General features: G+C 35.6%; 1 protein-coding gene across 4 annotated transcripts in view; it reads left to right on the top strand.

Annotated features, from left to right (window-relative positions):
- ATP8A1 (ATPase phospholipid transporting 8A1) overlaps positions 1 to 22,789 on the top strand; it is a 233,808-nt gene that overhangs the window by 79,383 nt on the left and 131,636 nt on the right. For 3 of the 4 annotated variants that reach the window (XM_047092415.1, XM_047092412.1, XM_047092414.1), the window contains 6 exons: positions 1,231 to 1,396; positions 2,656 to 2,783; positions 5,378 to 5,455; positions 6,658 to 6,746; positions 12,960 to 13,004; positions 22,306 to 22,378. In XM_047092415.1, the coding sequence (XP_046948371.1) occupies positions 1,231 to 1,396; positions 2,656 to 2,783; positions 5,378 to 5,455; positions 6,658 to 6,746; positions 12,960 to 13,004; positions 22,306 to 22,378 (579 nt within the window). The remainder of the gene's footprint in view (positions 1 to 1,230; positions 1,397 to 2,655; positions 2,784 to 5,377; positions 5,456 to 6,657; positions 6,747 to 12,959; positions 13,005 to 22,305; positions 22,379 to 22,789) is intronic. The other variant, XM_047092413.1, reaches the window with a different exon arrangement.

Genomic DNA, 22,789 nt, shown 5'->3' with positions numbered 1-22,789 from the left:
TGCAGTAGTGTGAAACATAGCAGACCATCTGTCACAGATTCCTGAGCCCCACTCTATACATTCAGAATCTCATTCTTCGGTGTGTGGGGCTATGAAATGGTTCATGCACACAAGAACAGTGGAAAGTCCATCAGGCATCAACAGTGCATGAACTCTTAATGATTTTGTGTGTTGGCCCGTGGCAGCATTTACTAACTATTGCAGTGATTAATACTAGATGTCTATGTAATGACGAGTGCTCTACGTTAAAGTGTTTGTCTTATAATTTTATTTTAATACAGTGATCAAATTTTAGAACTTGGTTTCACTTTTTCATAAAACGAAAAGAATCTGAGAGTCAAATGTTGACCATTTTTTGGTAACATTTTTAATGTTAGCCCACGTTTAATCAACTTTAGTCTTCGCACTTCTAGTGTTTACATGTGCCTGGGGATATAATAGGAGTGTTCACTGGTTAGGTGGGTAGGGAATACCATTTTAAGATACTGAATGAAAAACTGGTTTCAGTTCTGATAACTTTGTAAAGTCGTGGAGACATTATCAACAGGCAGACAGGACTGCTATTAATGATTCCACCCCTAGCCATTCTATAAATTCTGTAAGCCATTATTTTATATCTATTATTACAGATTTAATTTTCTCTTCTGTGGATGCCTTGGTTAGCACTGACCTATCGTGATGATTTTTATCATTAAATACAGCTGAGGAAACGTCTGTCATTTCCTACAGCCAGGGCCACTTAGATGGTTGCTAACTGTCACCAGAAATGTGGAAACCAGAGATCCTTTAAATGTGGTCTTCAAAAAAAAAAAAATTAATTAAAAAAAAAAAATAAATGTGGTCTTCATAGTTTGGAACTTCCAGGTCTCTGGTTGTGGGTGCATAGGCACCTTCTCTGCCTCTCTTCCAGAGCTGAGATGCTAGATGCTTCTAGTCTAAGTAGTCAAGTAATGCATTGTTCATCTTGCCTGCCTCAATGCAAAAGTCGTGTCTATAAAAGAATATCATTTCCTTCTCTTTTTATTGTTTTACATTAGATAAAGATATGGGTGGGGTGGGGAGGGAAAGGTGGTTAACATTTGACAGCTTATTTCTGTGTAATTTTCATGTATCTACTCATGTCTAGATTTTGAGGTGTGACTTACTCTGTCGTCTTCATCAAAATACCAAATATACATTACTAAATCAATCTGTACTCATTTTTATTGCTCATATTGTTTCTTTTTACAGAATTCAACAAGTCCACCACTTAAACTCTCAAATGTGGAACGGATTACAAATGTACAAATTTTGATTTTATTTTGTATCTTAATTGCCATGTCTCTTATCTGTTCTGTGGGTTCAGCCATTTGGAATCGGAGGCATTCTGGAAAGCACTGGTATCTCAATCTAAACTGTAAGCATTAAAGTGCCTATTGTACTTAGTTTTTCTTTCATTAAAACGTGTATTTATTTCACGGCTGACTTGAGATTTCCTATTATTCCTAAAAAGGAAACCTTGTTGCCAAGATAACTGGGCATTTAATTTTTATTTTTCAATGCAGTTTCCAACAAAAGGAGGTAAAATGTTAGAGTCTCTAAAATTTGAGAATTCTTAAAAATATAATGAGCACTCTGTAATAACATAAAATGTTATTTTGTATTTTATTTAATGTTATTCATTTATTCTTTAAAATATTTTAACACGGGTGGTTAGGTAGCTATCTGGATAAAGAAAGCAGATTGATTATATTTAAAGCACCAAAAGTAAACCACATGCTTGTAAAATGTTTAAATTGAACGTACTTTCATTTGAACCTATGAATGCAGTTAAATTCCATGTTAATGGTCATTCTGTCTCAGGGAAAGTCCTATTAAATAGGTTCTTTTTGGACCATCTATCCTTTTACTGTTATGGGATTAATGTACCATCTCTGAATATTTCTGGAAAATAAGTTTGCATTGTCTTTTGATTGCCAATAAATATTTAATTTCCAAACATACAAAAACAAATTCTAGTAAAACCTGGTAGCAAAATTGATTTTTTTCAGTTTTTATTATATTGATTTAGTTTTGCAGCTGTTCCAACTTTTTTTTTTTTTTTTTTTTTTACAGTCATTGATTTACTATTTCAACATTAGAACTGTTATGAGTACCATCAGTTTGTTTCTTGTGTGTCTGGGGTAGCTGTTCCATTTTCTTTATTGAAGTGGAAGAATGTAGTTTACCTAAAGTACAGCCCTACATTGTTTTTGCTACTTGGGTTAGTTTTCCTGCTGCTGTTTTTGTTTGATTGCTTTCCAGGCATGCTTTAAAGTCTTTTTTAAGAGTTTATATAAAAGTGATTCTACCCAATTGAGATTTTACATTTATAAACCCACAATCCTATCCCTGCTATCTCTAAACTTCCTATTTGGAACAGGATTTGAAATACTTGGTAGTGCTTCATTCTTTCATACCATTATGAAGCTCTTAACAGGACTAACAACATATTGAACACAAATAGTGCTGTTCCATCCTGAATGTATTTGAAAATAAGGAGATGTTATCAGCACAGTGAATCCCGCCTAATTATATGCATCTGTTGTATGATATGGAAAATTTTTGTTACGCTAAAGTTCTGGCCAATGCAGATGAAAAAACTGTAAATGACTTTCTTCCCACCTCCCCCAACAGATGGTGGTGCTAATAATTTTGGACTGAATTTCTTGACCTTCATCATCCTTTTCAACAATCTCATTCCTATCAGCTTGTTGGTGACATTAGAAGTGGTGAAATTTACCCAGGCATACTTCATAAATTGGGTAAATATGAATTATTATTGTTTTTCATCGTTCTAAGTATGCATTTTGTCTTTTTTCCTGATAGCGTCTTTTGATCTCTCAGAAACAAAATCTTAATTATACCTTACCTTTTGTTGACTACAAGATGGCATTTCAAAATATTTATGGCTCTAATATAATTATAACAAAAATCATTTGACATGTAAAATCAGTAGCAAAATCTCTCATCTCAGAATCACACCAGTTTACGGACCCGACATTCTGGGAAACAAGATCTCCGGGAAACCTATTTTGGGTTTCATAGTGATCTTGGGGAAAAGGAGAACCATGGGGTGTGGAGCTAAAATATCTAGACTATAGTTGTAGCTCTGTATTTCCTAGCTGTGTGAACTTTGCCAAGCCACTTGACTTCTTTGAGGCTGATTTTCCTGGACCCTTACACAACAATGATAAAACACAGTTTACCAACATCTCATGGTGGTGATACAGAGCAAAGAAATCTCACGACAAAGAAATCTCACAGAGAAATCTCACAAAGAAATCTCACAGCCTCCTCAACGATTAAGTGCTGGAGAAATAATACCACATTCATTATTTGTAACAACCAGGCTGTCTATCGTGTTTTATATATCTATGTAGTTTATTTTTCCATACTGTAAACAAATTCAGCTGTGCTTAAATTTTTCTTAATTTTTTTCTTCTGAAAAAAATTTTTTTAACCTTGGGAAAAAAATGTGCTGGACATCTGTTTCCTAAATATTTTCTTTATAAAATGTGTTCTTAATTTTATTTTACCACAGTTAAAATTAATGAATTTATGTAAATTGAATACATCTTCAGACTTAATCTGCCAGAAAGTTTTAATTTTTCTTTTTTTTTTTTTTTGAGAAATTCTGGTACTATCTTTTGATGTTATTTTTTTTTTTAATAAAAGTCTTTCAAATGGACAGTATTGGGATTTTCTAAAATATAACTGACAATACTTTTGCCACTGCTCATGGTGAATGACCTGCCTCAGCAGTCAATTGCTAATTTATTCAGAAGACCAGTATAATTTAGAAATCTAAAATGAGCTGCAGGTATGGCTTATTTCATGCAAGGAGATACATTGCTGAAGAATTATGTAATAAAATTTGTGTAAATAGAGTTAAAAACAGGATTAAAATTAAGGTTTCCCACTTACAATAAGAAATCATAAACTGATTCATTATGAAAGTCAAATAACTAGTCACTTTATTATTTTTTACGTGGATTTTCAAAAATAATATTTTCTTCAAATAATGACATAGTTTGAATGTTGGAGTAACCTAGCAGGCTTATGCTTTTTTCAACTACCTTTCTGTTATACAGAGATTTTATAACATTCTTGACAGGTCTTCCCTTACCAGAAAGCTCTTTCTTGTGTAGAAATGAGATGAATAATTGCTCCCCTTTGATACTGGTTCTACCTGATCTTTTATGAAAATGTCTAAAACCTTGTTTCTGAATGATAGCCTTGCAAAGTATTAGAACTCAGCTACGATGCCTATTGTCCTATGGTATCTTCTCCCATATCCTTCTGTTCCTTACTAGATTTGATTTCCAACCTACTCCCCATTCCTTTATTCCTCTCTGAACATTGTCCACTTGGTTAATATCCTGCTTAAAACATGGCACCTACAACAACACAGCCTACTTTAGAACTGATCCCCATCAGCATTTGGGGAATGCAGATGTGGGAAAGATCAGATTTGTCCTTTTCGTTTGACATGTGAAAACCTGTGAACCCTGATTTGCCAACAAAATATTATACTGTAGAAGATATTAATTTGTATAAGATTAATAGTCACACCTCATAATTTATGTGAACAATGCAAGTACAAATGGTACAAAGCTGTACATTTTTTATTGGGTTTTGAGAAGGGCACTCATTTTACTTTCAAGTATATACAGTGGCAGAAACTTAGGCCAAGAAAGTACAACCAGACAGAATCTCTTAGGTAAATTTTCCAGGGGCTTTCAATCTTAATTATTTGAGCAATGTCTAGTTGCTATTATTTTAGCTACATTAAGGACTTATATTGTGTTGGACACCTTAGGAAGCACTTTACATACGTTATCTTATTTAACCTTACAATAGGTCACATATCTAGAAAATGGTAGAACTATAATAAATCAAGATTGCCTGATTCCAGGGGCACCTGGGTGGCTCAGTCGGTTAAGCATCCGACTTCAGCTCAGGTCATGATCTCATGGTTCGTGAGTTTGACTCCCGGGTCGGGCTCTGTGCTAACAGCTCAGAGCCTGGAGCCTGCTTCAGATTCTGTGTCTCCCTCTCTCTGCCCCTCCCACACTCATGGTCTGTCTCTCTCTCTCCCAAAAATAAATAAACATTAAAAAAAATTTTTTTTTAAGATTGCCTGATTTCAGAGATATGCTCTAACTACCAAGCTGTCCTGCCCTTACCGGGAAATATAATATTCTATACTGAGTCCTTTTCAGGGAAACCAACTGAAATGGTAAAGTGATGGCAAGAGATGAGAGTGGTTACATATATAGCTCCTGAGTTAAATGAAATTTCAGTCAGCCTCTTGATACCAGTTGCATTCAGTAATTTCTTTTATTTTGAAAAAAAGGATCTCGACATGCACTATGAACCCACAGACACTGCTGCGATGGCTCGAACATCTAATCTGAACGAGGAACTTGGCCAGGTAAACTAAATTTCTTAGTGATGTGTTGAATTGGAAGTCAGATTTGTTGTCATTTCTGCCATAGGTGGCAACTTCATCTGAATCGACAGCTCCGAATGTCCCATTGCTTGAATGATCGGCATACGTACGTGTTAGCAGATAACTATCAATTTTCATTTGTAGTAAATGAATTTTTTAAAAACATTATTTAGAACATATTTTGCTCTCACCTAAAGTATTTCACTAAGGGATGTCCTTCAGTATGTAATCTGGTTAGTAGTAAAGTGTTGGCTGTTTTTGAGTTATAAACTCTCACTATTAAAATTGCTCGTAGCTTTTGACCAGAAAGGAAGAAAAATGGTTAAATCGATCAGTGATGTTATGTAAGTCCAAGTATGAAAGTAATCAAACAGGAATTTTGGACTTAAAATTGATACTATATTCACATATATGTGTATATTCGTAATCAATTTACACATACTAGCTGAGGAAAAATTCTTTTTTTTTTTTTTTTTTTTTGCCATTTGCAAAGTCTTACTTTTTAAATAGCATTTAGGCCAGAATTATCCTTTTTCTTACCCATTCAGATGTTGCATGAAGTTAATTGCACAAGCTATTCCCCCTTCTGTAGTTGTGTGTTATGTTGAGAAGTGCTGGTTTTAGTGCTCCATAAATGTTAAGTAGCAGGAGTGGTGTTTTCTAGTGGAAATTCAGACCATATCACAGCAGATTGCTACATGGCTACAGGGTTTTCTAACATCCTGATAGTCTTCACTGTTCATACATGAGATGATTCATTGCTAAAATACTTAAAAAAAAAAAAGCAGTTGAACATATTACTTAATGTACAGTTAATAGCATTCATTGTAGCCCTAAAATGTAACAAGATTGATAAAAAGAATTATTTAAGGGGTATTTTCCTCTTCTGTGAGAGAGTAGCATAAAAAGACTTCTGAAGGGGCTCCTTGGTGGCCCCGTCAATTAAGCGTCCAACTTCACCTCAGGTTATGATCTCGCAATTCGTGGGTTCAAGCCCCGCATTGGGCTCTGTGCTGACAGCTCAGAGCCTGGAACCTGCTTAGGATTCTGTGTCTCCCTCCCCCACCCCCCGTCCCACCCCTGCTTGTGCTGTCTCTCTCTCTGTCTCTCAAAAATGAATAAACATTAAAAAAATTTTTTTAAAGACTTCTGAAATTTTAATGAGAAATTTTACACTTTTTTAGGTCAAATACATATTTTCTGATAAGACAGGCACTCTGACCTGCAATGTGATGCAGTTTAAGAAGTGTACCATAGCTGGAGTTGCATATGGGTGAGTTTTTTCCCCCTAATTAGAGTATGAATATATACATTTAATTCCTGCTAATAGTTTGGTGCATTTTGAGAGTTCTCATCAGGGGAAATTTTTTTAATTGAAAGCCCCTATTTTGACGTCAGCAGCCATGTATGTTTTGTGTGTTGCAGTCTGGATTTGTTTGTCATTTGGAATTACCTAGGGGGTGGAGGCTCTGCCCAGTAGTATATCCATATTTAGAGTTGCTGAAGGTCACTGTCTGGCTCCTGTCACGGGGTACAAACACAGTTCCCTCTGCATTGCCATAAAGTTAGAGTACAATGTTGTAAGAACATGCAAAGTGTCCTTGGGCAGTTTCCAAGTTAAAATATTGTTGTTTCCCTGATAGTTATCCCTTTGATTTTTTTTTTTTTTTTCCTTTTACCACCTCTCTTTGCAGTCACAGAGCAGTCTAAATTTCTGATGATGGGAAGGAGGTAGGGACACGAAACTCTTAAATCCAGGGCGTGATGAATGCCATCAGAAATATTTATCAGGCTCACGATGTTCTTTTGAATGTGTTTAGAACCCATTTCTTTCTTTCTTCGAGTTATGTTTGCCTAAACCATTCAAAAGCCTTTTGAAATACTTTATAGGGTAATGTGAGAAAATTAATTTGTACATTTCCTAAAAGGACATGATCAAATGAAACACTCTCATTGTCTGGAATGACCTTGACCATGACCTATTATCAGATTTTCCAACTGTCTTTATCTACAAGTGAGACTGGGAAATACTGATCTCTTTACCATTCAGGCAAGGGCACTCGCATTTGGGTTTTCTGGCTTGTACCCACTCTTCCCCATTCACACTCTGTCTCCAAGCAGTAAGCTAGTATAAAAATTATGGATGAATTTTGAAAATGCCATAGTTAAAATTATAAATAAATAGCCATTTGTTAAAAATTCTAAAAACAAATGGTGACTCCTGTACAAGGGTCTACAAAGAGAAGTAGATGAAGGCAGATATTCTCTGGGTTAGCAGAGACAGTGACTAAAAATGGCTTCAAACTATGTGTGTAATTGAAGCTGAAAAGACATTTGATTGAATGGCTTTTTCACACTTGCGGAGACAGGATGTTAATTTAAGAAGCGTGCTCACTGTTTCCAGGGCTGGATGCCACTTTGCATCTTTCCTCTTTATCCAGAGCTCCCCCAGTTCCCCTAGAAAAGGCTCTCCTTACTCCTCCCCACCAATTCTACCGGCATTGTAATTTAGTTAGCTGCCATTTTGGGGGAGACAGAGCCACGTTTTGTGACGTCATGTGTATTTGACCCACAGTTACCCCAGGCAAGAAAGGAAAGGCCTATTGTGATTCTACAGGATTCTATAGTTTGTTGAATTATACTTGCTGACAGATTTGTGGAGATTGTTTTTACAAAAATTCTGCATTCGTAAGTGAATTTATTTTTAGAGTGGTCTGTTTGATAATTGACATCCTTTTTTTATTTTGCCGGTTTCCAGTTGAATAAGCAAGTTCTTCAAATTAATAATTATTGATTATGAACTTAGGAGAACAGAAAGCTAGAATGAGGTCTAGCCTCTCTCCTTCATTTTGTCAAGTGTTTTCTTATTCTTGAAACAAGTCCTTCAACACTTCCAGGCAGGAGTTCTAAATAGCAGGGTTCTCCTGGATCCATTGATGATAATTAGCATTAACCACTGTTATATGACCCGGTAGGGTTGAGACTGGTAAATATTAAAGTAGTATTAAGGGTTGGGGCGCCTGCGTGGCTCAGTTAGTTAAACATCCAACTCTCCATTTCAGCTCAGGGTATGACCTCATGGTTTGTGAGTTCAAGCCCCACATAGGGCTCTGTGCTGTCAGCTGTTTGGGATTCTCTGTCTCCCTGTCACTTCCCTGCTTGTGCACTCACGCTCTCTCTCTGTCTCTCAAAAATAAATAAATAAACTTAAAGAGTTAAGAACTGTCAAAATTTAGATTAAGCTTCCAGTAAGACAAATTCTTCTTGGGAAAATAACATCTCTTAATACTGAGGTGCAGCCATAAGACATGACCCCTAGTCCTAGCTTTGTAACTGACTCACCATGTAACTATCAATAATTCTTTTCAAATGTTCTAAATTCCTTACAATGAGGATAGTGAGATACGGTATCTCTACAGTTTTTTTCCAGATATAAAATTCTGGATATAAAAATCAAAAAAGCGTGTTTAGAAATTTAAAAAAAAAAATACACAGGTGTTTCTTTGTTTGCAAAATTTAACTACATAAACAGACATACATCTCTTTCCTGGGTGATATATCATGTTTCTGAGAATCCCAGAAGCCTTGCTGAGTGAAGCTAGTTGTTAAACTGCTTCCAATAATTATGTTGTATTGGGTATGTGCTTTTAGGATCCTTAGCCCTGATTGCGCTTCATCAGCATCCCCTCCCCCAAATAGCCTGATGGACATTTGGAATGTCAACATTGTAGAGTTGTTCATATATGAAGTCGTTGATCCGGGAGGCTTCAGACACTTAGGTGTTTACAGTAGGAGGCACACCACTGTTCCTTAATTCCACCAAACTCAGCAAGAAAAGTAATTACTGTCAACCATCTTCCTATGAGAATTTCCTCAGGCACTCTCGGGTCATCAGAACCCAAACGGGGAAATAACATGGTTTTGCAATCCCATTTGCACTATAGCAGTGTTAACACTTGTTCAATATGGGGAACTATTATGTACATGCACTTTCAACTCCAGCAGAAGAAAGGATGGTATTTTTCCCCCCAGGATGTGGCAAAGCAAAGAACACCACACATTTTCACAGACTAACAAATGCCTTTGGGGTCACAAAAGGCCCCAAAACTAGGTTTTACCCTAGGTTTTACCCTGGGTAATGAGTTTTACCCTAGGTAATGAGTTCTGTTGGCTTTTATGAGTTTAAAGGATAAGACTTGAAGTATAATTTTTTCCTAGCATTCCTTAGATTTGTGAAAAGATTTTTAACACTGAAAGCAGTGCTTCAGAATTTAGTCTTGGTAAGTTTTCTCTCATTTGCCATAACCACTGCCCCAAATTGGATTTATGGTGGGCAACGAAATAAAGATTTGTACATGCTTAGCAATAATGATTATTTTATAGCGATCCACTTTGTCAGATTGCCACTGTGCTTAAACTTATTAGATTGTTTCATTAGATCTTTCTTTGATTAAATGTAAAATGATGTCATTTGTAAATTTGACTTACTACAAACTAGAAATTCTACTGTTAAACATTTGTTAAAGTGTCATTTCCACAAATTCCTTCCTGTAGAGAATGAGTCAGTTTTATCATAGTAACTTAAATACCATGAATGGCTAAAGAGGCTTCTATGTTCAGTGTCTAGGACTCTCTATACAGTGAATATTATCGGCATATATAATACAGTCCTAAGTATAATCCTTTGTTGATAATTTAGACCTTACTATTAGATTAAGCTGATAAGCTGGGCAAGGCTTAACATAGTACAGTCTCTAAAGTTAAAAAAAAATTTCTAGTACAGAAACTAAACTGATTTTTGTTGACTTCGCCATTTAGTCAGTGTTAAAAACATTTCATTGACATTTTCCCTTTAAGTAAATAATGAATTTTCTAAAAAGCAATCTTTATGGAGGGACGCCTGGGTGGCTCAGTCAGTTAAGTGTCTCACTTCAGCTCAGGTCATGATCTCATTGTTCATGAGTTCAGGCCCCACATCAGGCTTTCTGCTGTCAGATCCTCTGTCCTCCTCTCTCTTTGCCCCCCCTCCCCCACCGCTCATGCTGTCCCTGTCTCTCTCTCAAAAATAAACATTAAAAATATTTTTTAAAAAGCAATCTTTGTATATTAATACAATATGTGAATAGCTTAACATGATGGTATTTTGTTTAGCAATATGTTTACTGAAAGGATCAGTACACTGAGAAGAGATTCACCACAAGAAATAGCACAATTGTCATAAAACTTCCCCCCAAGGTCTAGATTATAACCAACAAATTTATCTTACCGCCCACCATGGTAAGAGCTGGGTAAACACCATTTGTTTGCTTATTTACATACCTGAACAAATATTTTTATCTCCTTCTCTGTATGTGACGTTTTGTTAGATGATGGGGATGTAACAGCTTTTAATCTAATTAGTTTATGATCTAATTAGGGGTTAATGGATGTGAATTAAGTCATCAAACAAAAATAAAACACAGTACAGAGGTCCATTTGAGTCTGTGATGGGGATTTGATCAAATCAGGCAGGTCAGGGACTGCTCTCTGAAAAAGTGATACTTGAGCTGAGATCTAAGAATGGGTTTGGTTAAGTGAAGAGCTTACCAGGCAGATACAGCAGTGTTGACATGCACACACCAGCAAATGACCAGATAGCACATGCACCGCCGAGCTGCTGGAGCAGCAGCCGTGGGCACACTCATGCAGACAGGTTCAGTAGCAGGTGTGTGGTTCTCCTACTGCTCATCTCATTTGAATAGTGCTCAGCTCAGCCTCAGCCAGGGCTGGACCAGAACCGGGGAGAGGGACCCTTAGCCTTCAGCTTTGCATCATTTAACCTGTATGACTTGAGAAGCAACGGCCTGTCTCCTGATGTGAGATCGGCCACTGCTGTCCAACACCAGTGCAACTTGGCAGAGCCTTGGCACGGTGTTTTTGCTTGGGTATCACTGGCCCTCCTCTGGTATAGTGTGGAGGGCTAGAGTCCAAGCTTTGAGGTTGATGAGAAGTGATTGCCTTAAGCGCTGGGCTTCAGCCAGTTTCCACAGAGTGTTTCTGGGAGTCCAGCCCACAAGAGGCTTGGTTAGCCCTTCCTCTCAAGCATCAACAAAAGTCCTTTGGTAAACCAGAGGAGAATAGAGAGAGAGAATAGAGAGTAGAATAGAGAGAGAATGGAGAGAATAGAGAATAGAGAGTAGAGGGGACTGCCTTTTATGACTATGCCTTGCATATTGCTCTGGAGGAGGTTTAATGCTTTGGAGGTGGAAGAGGTGCCTTGGAATGATAAGGCCCACATATGTCATAGCCAGTTGGGTGGAAAGGTGAAGAGAGTGGGATGGACATTGAGGGAGTGAAAGGACACCACAAGTTTTCAGTGAAATGTTACATTTGTCAAAAACGGTGACTTTACATTTGTACTCAACTCTGTATTTTTTTTAAACCCTACCTAACAAATTTAATTTAAAGAAAAAATATGGAGTGGTCATATATCGTTAAAGAAATGAGAGATGAGAAAATCTGTTCTAGCTGCTGAGAGAATAGATCTTACCTTTTCCTACCACAAAAGAAGAAATGGTACCCATGTGACGGAGGTGTTAGCTAACACTGTGGTGGTAATCATTTTGCAGTATGTAAGTGTATCAAGTAATCATGTTGTATACCTTAAACTTGTACAGTGTTATACATTGATTATATCACCATAAAGCTGAAAAAATTTAAACAATGAAAATAAAAATTTAATAAATCCGTGAAGAGAGGAAAGAAAATCTGCTCTGTCATGTAGTAAATGAACCACTTCTGACTAAATACATGACTGGCTGGTTGAAGCAAAAGCAATACATCAGTCAGACTTTTCCTGGTTCTCAAATGAGCTAACAGATGAAATTAAACTTATTGATGAATGTGTGTTCTGTTTGAGATAACAAATGGCTTAATGAGTGAATTATGGTTTCAGTGACAAATTCTATCAGTTCGTCTTTTAAAATGCAGTTCCATTTAATTATAGAAATGCAATATTTTACTGTAATATTATACCTGTTTAAAGACACATTACTTCATGGTGGTTAAATTTACTTCTCAAACGTACCTGGGAAATTTTATCAATATGATCGTTTGTTCTAGGTATTAGCATGTTTGTTTAATTAAAATACTTTATTCTGATTATACAACATGTAATTAATTTTCCATTGGTTTTAGCATGTATTTAAACCTCTAGGTTGAAATATTTATTTTTGAATATTTTGTGAATAAAATGAGTAAATTCCATGGTCAAGAGGCAATTTGGCTTTCCTGTTATAGAATAATTTTGTAAACCTGCTTAGTTACCATAAATCATCATGTTCTAATTCTATGCTAACTGCCATTCTTTCAAAATCAACTAAAAGTTCATTTTCTTAACTTTTTCAAGATCCATCTTTCAGTACTTCCTTTATTCATGCTTTTATGTTTTGAGCCTTTCTGTGATTATTTTTTCCTCTCTTTCTGCCCCTCCTCTTGCTTTCTGAAGCCATGTCCCTGAACCTGAGGATTATGGCTGCTCTCCTGATGAATGGTAAGCTGCATGGACCTTTCTGTCTCATTGATTCCTTTAAGAGATTTGCATTTTGTTGTTTTGATAAACACATTTCACTACTTTCAGGGGGGAAAAGCATTATCGATAAAATAGGGTAACAATGCTATGAAGTATGTATTTCTTAAAATCCATCGAATATCCTTGACTTCCTATTGCATAACCTTTAGTCATGTTACAAACATTTAATTTAATGGTTAGGCCTGCTAGAGTTCTGCATTATGTATCTGTAATAAAGTCTGTAATGATCAACTTTGGGTCCCTGGGCTGTGAACTAGCTGATTTCAGTTGGAACTCAAGAAGTTTGATATTTTTTAGCGCAGCACTGCCACCTTCTGCTGCTATTTACGTACTCTACAGAGCCACAAAAAAGATGCTGTTGAAACCTACCTAAGAAGTGGAAATGCTCTTCACATCTTTTCATTCGTTTGCTAAATCTAAATGAATATGGGCTAGAAAAGGAATATTTTTAAAATTAAATGTCTGGGACAAATGTTGGAAGACTAATGCTACCAAGGACTAAAGTTAACTGGAATCTAATTAATTTTAGAATTAATTAAAGATGGCATTTTATAGTTTTAATTTCTGGATTTTTGTGTTCCCTTAAACCACCCCCCCCACATGGATTTACATTTTCATTTAGAACAGTATAAGTTTATTTTGCCGTTTCTATAATTCATCATGATTTAGTGGCCAATGAAACTTCCGAAAACAGGTTCTTTTAGTGCTGGTAACTATAGAAAACATTGTGGTTTTATAAGTGGTTATATTTTTATTTTCAGGTTATACGTGTGTTTTATGATTTAGCCACATTTCCAATATGCATGGAAGTCCAATAACATTATTTAATCTTTTTCAACTTGAATTTTATTGCAATAAAGTGGAGATTTGGTAACAATTTGCAGTAAACCTCATACCTATAATACTGATAGAGACAGCTGTTTGGTTCATGTGATAACTGATGAGTCATCACATCTAAGCTCATTGCTTGGAGCGTCTTCCAATTTCAACACCTACACACAACTGAATAATTTTTACCGTTTTTAAAAATATTCCAAGGCTTCTTACTTTTGGTAGATAATTCAACTTTAATGCTATAGATATTCCCTTTTGTTGAATCCTTCGAGAATGTAGTAAAATTTTGACTATCTTTTTATTTGTTGTTTTTCTGTAACATTAATATAATTCTATTAATACTGTTCACTAGTGTAGAATCTATACATTTTTCTAAGAAAGCTCATTTCTTTTTTTTTAATGTTTATTTATTTTTGATAGAGACAGAGCATGAGCAGGATAGAGGCAGAGAGAGAGAGAGAGAGAGAGAGAGAGACAGAATTCAAAGCAGGCTCCAGGCTCTGAGCTGTTGGCACAGAGCCTGACGTGGGGCTTGAACTCACGAACCATGAGATCTGACCTAAGCCAAAGTCGGACGTTTAACCAACTGAGCCACCCAAGCGCCCCAGAAAGCTCATTTATTCTTAAGAGAAGGAAATTACCATTACCATGTTTTCATTAAGATTGAATGGAAATGTTAAAAATTGTTGTTTATTTACTCAGGTCATTTAAAATATCCTACTTTCTTTTTTTTTTTTTTTTTTTTAAATTTTTTTTTTTCAACGTTTATTTATTTTTGGGACAGAGAGAGACAGAGCATGAACGGGGGAGGGGCAGAGAGAGAGGGAGACACAGAGTCGGAAATAGGCTCCAGGCTCTGAGCCATCAGCCCAGAGCCCGACGCGGGGCTCGAACTCACGGACCGCGAGATCGTGACCTGGCTGAAGTCGGACGCTTAACCGACTGCGCCACCCAGGCGCCCCTAAAATATCCTACTTTCAATAGAAGTTGTTTTATTACTTTTATCGCTATTGGAAAGAGAGGATGGTATATTATCTAGTTAACTTCTTTTTGTAAAACACCCTTTTGGAAAATTTGTTATTTGATACTCTAAACTAGATAACCCTAAGAAATGCCAGATTTTGCATAAATTGCATGATTCCACTTAAATATTAGTATTTTAAAAAATAACCATAGGGAAGGCATTTATCACCTTGATAATAACGTGAGCTTTATTTTAAATATATGCTTAGATTCCCCATCTATCAGGTAGTTACCTGTAGACCTGCAAAGATGAAAGAATAGATGGTACTTGAGTCTCTGTTCTGTCCCGGCTTTCTGCAGTGGTCAAGGATGCAGACGTTGGATTCTGACCACCCAAGTTCACATCCTGATCCTACCAGTGCCCTTGAAAAAGTCACCTAATCTCTCTGCCTGCCTGTCCTCATCTGGCAGAATTTGAACATCATAGGGAGGTTGTGAATATTGAGTGAGTTCTGTTTTTAAAGTGCTTACAATAGAGTCTGGACATAGTATACTCACAGAGACTGTTAGCTCTGATGTCTCTCATTCAATCCTGATGACACATTTGAAGAGTTGTGATTGACGTGACCATATTAGAATTGGTGAAATTTAGGCAAAGTAACTTGCCCCAAAGTACACAACCAGGAAATGTGGAAGCCACAGTTAAAACCTCACCCAGCCTGGTTAGACAATAGGTGCTGGTCACGTTATGTCCTATAGAACTTAAAGAATTTTAAAAACATACGCTTTTAGAGCACAAAATATCCTTACCATTTCAGGCTTTTTTTTTTCTTTCTTGTTAAGGTGGCAAGAGCAGGTACAATTTAACTGTTTTGTGAAAAGTTAGCACAGGGAGCAAAATTTTGCACATTCATAAGTGTGGAATCTCCCCAACCTCATCCACTTGATTTTATGTTGCCAGTAATACCAAGAGCAAAAGTGTGATCCTGAAAAAGAAAAAAAAAATGTAATCCTGGTTGAATCTTATGCTCCAGGCATCTGACCACATCTTCATGATGCTGGTCTTCAAGGATAAACTAGAGAGTGTAGATGAGTATATAAACCCAAAATCAAAGTTCATTCCTGTCTGTCAACAGCTTCACATTTCAATGTGAAGTTCATTGAATTCCATATATAAAACCTGTAGCCAGTATATATTTTACTGCCCTCCTTGAACCATATTCACCATAAAATGTCAAGTTTAAAAAACATATAATATTTAACACTTAAATGTATGTAGATGATTGTACATTTAATGGAATTTGAAGGCAAACCTATAATACTCTCTTGAGAGTATCTTCAAACACATTCCCTTGACATTAAAGATAATGGGTGACAGGTGTAGCTTCACTCACTTAAATATATTAGTGTAAATAGTTTACAGAGATAAGATCATTTCCCAACCAGTAGCCACTTCAAAGTTGGTATGGTTTTTTTTTGTTACTGCCAAGTATCGTAAGCTAACATATAACCTTACAGAGTAATTCTTTTCTATTAAAAATCTACCAATGGAAAAAAAGTTCTGCTTATGCTATTCATGTAGTCCTAAGATATGATTATTTTTCAAAACTGTATATTTCCATAGCCATTTTTTTCTTTTCCTAATGTTCACTGTGGAAAATTTCAAACATAAACGAAAGTAGACAGGTTACGCATTCACTCACTTCAATAATAACGTACTCAAGACCAATTTCATCTATACTTTCCCTCACCATTATTTTGAACCAAATCCCAGATAACATATTTGTTTTCCTTAACTATTTAATATAGATCCCACATTATTCTGGTATATTTTTAAGTTAATGCTAATGAAGATGATTCTCCAGAAGGATTCCCTTATTGTATTTTGTGCTTAGTCATTTCACTGTGGTTATTAGTATTATCATAATATCAGTAGATAGTACTATTTTCTGGTCTTATTTTCTCATTTTCTTCTGGTATATAATTATGTATGGAATGAGTGGCATTTTTTTTTTCTGCTGCAGCAGCTAGACTCATGAAAACATTTTTCCCGGTATGACTGTATAATAATGAGATCTAACACATCCAAATTAGTGTTAGTCTTGAAAGTAGTTACGTTGACAGGTAATTTATTTATTCCAATGATGCAGCCGTTTCACAGAATGTTTTTGGAACTCCTCCTTTGTAATTGCCTTCAAAAACATTTTGAGCCATATGGAAAAGTAGGTCTTACTACTTTGGTTAAAAACAATGTCCAACAAATGTATTACCGAATTCTATCACTTATTCATATTCTTGGACTTGACTGGACACGACTCTGAATAACAAAGTCCTTTTTTTTTTTTTGAAGGATTAAATTTATTGTCAAATTGGTTTCCATACAACACCCAGTGCTCATCCCAACAGGTACCCTCCTTAATGCCCATCACCCACTTTCCGCTCCCTCCCACCCCCATCAACCCTCAGTTTATTCTCAGTTTTTAAGAGTCTCTTATGGTTTGGCTCCCTCCCTCCCTAACTTTTTTTTTCCCTCCCCTTCCCCATGGTCTTCTGTTAAGTTTCTCAGGATCCACATAAGAGTGAAAACATATGGTATCTGTCATTCTCTGTATGACTTATTCCACTTAGCATAACACTCTCCAGTTCCATCCACGTTGCTACAAAAGGCCATATTTCATTCTTTCTCATTGCCAAGTAGTATTCCATTGTGTATATAAACCACAATTTCTTTATCCATTCATCAGTTGATGGACATTTAGGCTCTTTCCATAATTTGGCTATTGTTGAAATTGCTGCTATAAACATTAGGGTACAAGTGCCCCTATGCATCAGCACTCCTGTATCCCTTGGGTAAATTCCTAGCAGTGCTGTTGCTGGGTCATAGGGTAGATCTATTTTTAATTTTTTGAGGAACCTCCACACTGTTTTCCAGAGTGGCTGCACCAGTTTGCATTCCCACCAACAGTGCAAGAGGGTTCCCGTTTCTCCACATCCTCGCCAGCATCTATAGTCTCCTGATTTGTTCATTTTGGCCACTCTGACTGGAGTGAGGTGGTATCTGGGTGTGGTTTTGATTTGTATTTCCCTGATGAGGAGTGATGTTGAGTGTCTTTTCATGTGCCTGTTGGCCATCTGGATGTCTTCTTTAGAGAAGTGTCTATTCGTGTTTTCTGCCCATTTCTTCACTGGATTATTTGTTTTTCAGGTGTGGAGTTTGGTGAGTTCCTTATAGATTTTGGATACTAGACCTTTGCTTGCTATGTCATTTGCAAATATCTTTTCCCATTCTGTTGGTTGCCCTTTAGTTTTGTTGATTGTTTCCTTTGCAGTGCAGAAGGTTTTTATCTTCATGAGGTCCCAATAACAAAGTCCTTTCTAAAAATTAAATCTCCTTTTAAGCGATTTTAGTTTGCAACCGATAGCATCATTTAAAAGTAGGAGGTACAGGGGCGCCTGGGTGGCGCAGTCGGTTAAGCGTCCGACTTCAGCCAGGTCACGATCTCGCGGTCCGTGGGTTCGAGCCCCGCGTCAGGCTCTGGGCTGATGGCTCGGAGCCTGGAGCCTGTTTCCGATTCTGTGTCTCCCTCTCTCTCTGCCCCTCCCCCGTTCATGCTCTGTCTCTCTCTGTCCCAAAAATAAATAAAAACGTTGAAAAAAAAATTATAAAAAAAAAAAAGTAGGAGGTACAGAAGTCTAGGTGGCTCAGTCCCTTGAGCTTCTGACTCTTGATTTTAGCTCGAGTCATGATCCCAGGATAATAGGATCAAGCCCTACATCAGACTCCACATTCAGCATGGAGCCTGCTTAAGATTCTCTCTCTCTCCCTCTGCCCCTTCTCCCCTGCCCATGCACACAGTCTCTCTATATATAATAAAATAAAGAAACTTAAAAGCCAGAGGCACAGATCCTTTCAAAAACTGGTGCTTTATAGTCACACTACCTTTGTCTTCCTGTGTGTGCACATGTGTATTATATGTATGTGCATAATGTATACATTTAGTGTAGGCTGTGGCTGATGTGGATTTTATTCTTGTTTTTAATTTTTAATTTAAATTTTATTTTTTAAAGTTCATAATGCAATGACATGTTGCAAATTCAAATGGTATAAGGAGGGGAAGATTTTCCTCCTTTCTCTCTCTTTGAGCCCTTCATTTCCCCTCCTGGAGGCAGGCAGTGTAATCAGTTTCAGGTGTATCCTTCCAGATCTGTTCTACATATATACATGCACGTATTTTTTTCTCATGTATTTACAGAAAGCAAAGCATACTATACGCCCTGTTTTGTACCAGCTTTCCTTTTGACAGTGCATCTTTTTGGTTGGTCCAAGATCAAATGAAGAGCTTCCTGGTTTTTGTATAGTATTCGTTATGTGGATGTACCACAATTCTTTAAAGCAACATCTTTCTTAGTACTTGAGTTATTTCTAATCTTTTGCTATTAAAAAAATGTGCTGCGAAGAATGAATTTGTACATACATTTTGCACTAGGTAGATAGCTAGTGTAAATTCCTAGAACTGAAATTACTGGATCAAACGATACATGCATTTTAATTTTGGTAGAAATTACCCAATTGTCCTTTTGAGAAGTTATGTCAATTTTCATTCTCACCAATGGTATGATTTGTCTTTTTCCATAATCACAACAGTACAGAATTGTCGAACTTTATTTCTGCCAAATTGATAAATTTAAATTTCATTTCTCTCATTTTCAGGTAAACCGGAGCTTGTATTTAAAGCGCTCGTATTTCCTCATCTGCTCATTGTTCTGCCATATTGTTGATCTCTGTCATATTGGTTTCTGGGAGTTCTTTCTATTTTACAGAAACTGACCTTCATTATATGAGTTGGAAACAGTTTTTCCCAGTTTTTCACTTGGCTTTTGATTTTTGCTTGCAGTAGTTTTTGCTATGCAAAAACATTTAATTTTATGCAGTCAGATTTATCTACTTGTTTTGTGAATTACGCATGTGATACGTAGGCATTTCCCACTCCTAAGTTATTTTAAAAATTTTCCCCTATCTTTAGTATCTTTATTAAATTGTTCATCCATCTGGGGTTTATTTGGTTTAAGGTGAAAAGTATGACTCCACCTGTGTTTTTCCTTTATTTCTAATGACCTTAGAAAACATTGTAATGAGTGTTGAATTTTAAAAAAATGTCATAGTCCATGTCATATATGAAAATAAGTAGTACTGACTGAAGCCATATACATTCTAAATTTTCTGTTAATTTTTATTGCTCTGGGGGATCTTCATTTTTGTATACTCAGGGAATAGTTATTTACAATGTATCCTAGTTTTTAAATAAGCCTGCAGGAAGCTACCATTTATGTGGCATTGTGGGCCACCTGCTTCTTATTCTCCTTACCTTAATGTTACACTCCCTATCTTATTCCTTCCTGCAAAACACCATAATTTGTCTCCTTGTGTGCCTCATGCCACTTGAAAATTTCTGTGGAAAAATCTAACAAAATGTTGACTTGACATTTGTATTTGTGAGCGGTTTGCTGATTCATACAATTTTGTCAACTGAGTTTAAATTCTCACTTTTACTTTTAAGGCAGTTGGTTCTTATTTTGAAATGACATGAGCCTTCTAATTTTATGTTTACTTTTACTAAAAGTGAATGTTTTGTAAGATTTCAGAGAGGAGTAGTGAGAGCTCCATGCCTGAGTTATCCAACCCAGGCTATGTGGATTAGCAGATGATTTATTTGTAGTTTTTATGATCTTAGAAAAGAAGCCACTTCCTGGTTGAAGAGTTCTTATTTAGCATTATTCATGGTAGAAGAAGCTTCATTGGTAAATGGAGGGTAGGATGTGTGCGTGTAAAGATTTCAATTGCACATCTAGAGTTATTTGTTATAAATACATTTGAAAGTTGTATCAATTATGGTAACTGTGATTTATGAGATTAAAGGGTTTCTGTTGAGATTAACAAGACATATCTTCAGATTTGTGAAAGCTTTTAGTCTGGAATCCTTTGGAAAGAAGATAGGCCTCCGCATGCAAGATGTTACTATGATTATTCCTTGACATTTCAATTTATCTAACAAATAAGTAGGAATGTATAACTAACAACCATTAATGAATACATTTTAATAATAGGGAGACTTTATGGAGCCTCAGAAATAAACTCTTTTTAAGAAATGGTAGTATTTGGAGGAAAACTTATGTCAATTTTTTATGTTCCCATCATTTAAAAGTTACTGGATTTTTCCCTCTATCTTTAAAACTAGAGGAAAAGTAGTAATGTGTTTATTCTGTCTCCTAGGGATGTTTTGAGAATTCTAAACTACTACATGCTAATGAAGATGTACTGTATTATAATTTTCATAATTAATAGATCAAACTACTACATGTAAATGGAGCTGTATTTTATTATAAACGTTCTAACTTCCTCCTTTGGTTTATGGGAAAAATATATTTCATTGATACTGTGTATGTTTCATTATTTCAAATTCTTTTTTTCTTCAATTTCTCCTTCCTTTCAAACTGCTGGATTTAAAATATGAAACTCTTGCTATTTGGCATATTGGCATTGATAATATTCTGTAACCTGTAAAAATTGTGATTAAGAGCTTTCTGGGTTATAGCTATTTATTACTGGATACATATTTTTCCTTGGTGAATTCCAGAATTTTTTTTTATGCACAAAAGGTTAGATGTATATATTTTCACTGAACCATTGCAAAATACACCCTTTAGGTTTGACATTCCCACTTTAAATGCTGCTTGTTCTTTTAATCTCAACATCTTGATATTAAACCACATGGCCATGAGATTAATAATAGCTAGATTACAGATGCAATTTTGATTCCATTTATTTCATATGTAGTACATAAATGTTTGCTCATCCAAAGATAGCCACACCCCAAAAAAATCCCATATATTTTTATGATTTGTTCTTCTTATATAGACACAGGACAAGTGATATATACATAAATATACCAGATATCTGTTAGTGACAGATGTTGATAAGATATATAAAAAGCTTATTGCTTATATTTTTATATTCCATATGATAATTCTATAATGTTAGCCACTACAAATAAAGATTTCTCATTGGCTAAAGTAAAGGAATCAATATTGTTTTTTATAAGAACTTGATTTTCAAACTCTAAAACCTGGAAGAAATTAACAGGAGTAGAAGAAATTAAATTCCAGGTATTTTAAAAGTTTTATTACTTTTTTAAAAAGTTTTTAAACTTCATGTGGCCACAGTATAATTTCACTCCAGAAAAATGAACTATAAAATACTATTTTTATTATACTGCAAAAGTCCATTACATTTTAGAATAATTGAAAATATTGTATGATTCAATTATGAAATCTTTGATATCTGGAAATGCAGACTATATTGAATCTATTAAGGGTTTGCATAATGATTTATTTAAAAAGTTAGTCACAAATAGAACAATGACTTGTATCAATGAACCAGTTTTGCTCCATTTATTTTCCCCTTCAGGCAGAGCTCACAATTTGGAGACGAAAAAACATTTAGTGATTCATCATTGTTGGAAAACCTCCAAAATAATCATGTAAGCAACATAAAACCATTATCTTTTTGTTAATGAGTGAAAGCTAATGAGTATTTCTCTGGATTATCGTCTCTCTTTATATATTCTTTTTTTTCAGGATCATTTTTAATACTTACCAAAATCTATTGTTATTAAATCCTTTTACCTGGTCAACACAAATTCATGGTTATTAGAAATTCAGTTTTAATAGTATTATTCATCAATATTCTGTCTTTTCAAAATGTCTTATATTAAATAATTATAGAACTCTGTATGAAACAACTCACTCTTCACCATTTCAGAATATCTGTAGAAATGCTAGAAATGAATTACCTGCTCAAAACAATAGGCCAGTGCCAACTCTGTACAGTAAGAGTACAGAGTACAGAGTAAGAGTACAGAGCTCTCAGTGCCAACTCTGTACCTGCTGCT

Source organism: Lynx rufus, unplaced genomic scaffold (genome assembly GCF_022079265.1).
Source record: "Lynx rufus isolate CCGP_SWC_20201006 ecotype Redwood Valley unplaced genomic scaffold, mLynRuf1.p SCAF_3, whole genome shotgun sequence".
Classification (NCBI taxonomy): Eukaryota; Metazoa; Chordata; class Mammalia; order Carnivora; family Felidae; genus Lynx; species Lynx rufus.
This window is presented reverse-complemented; position numbering and strand designations above follow the sequence as displayed.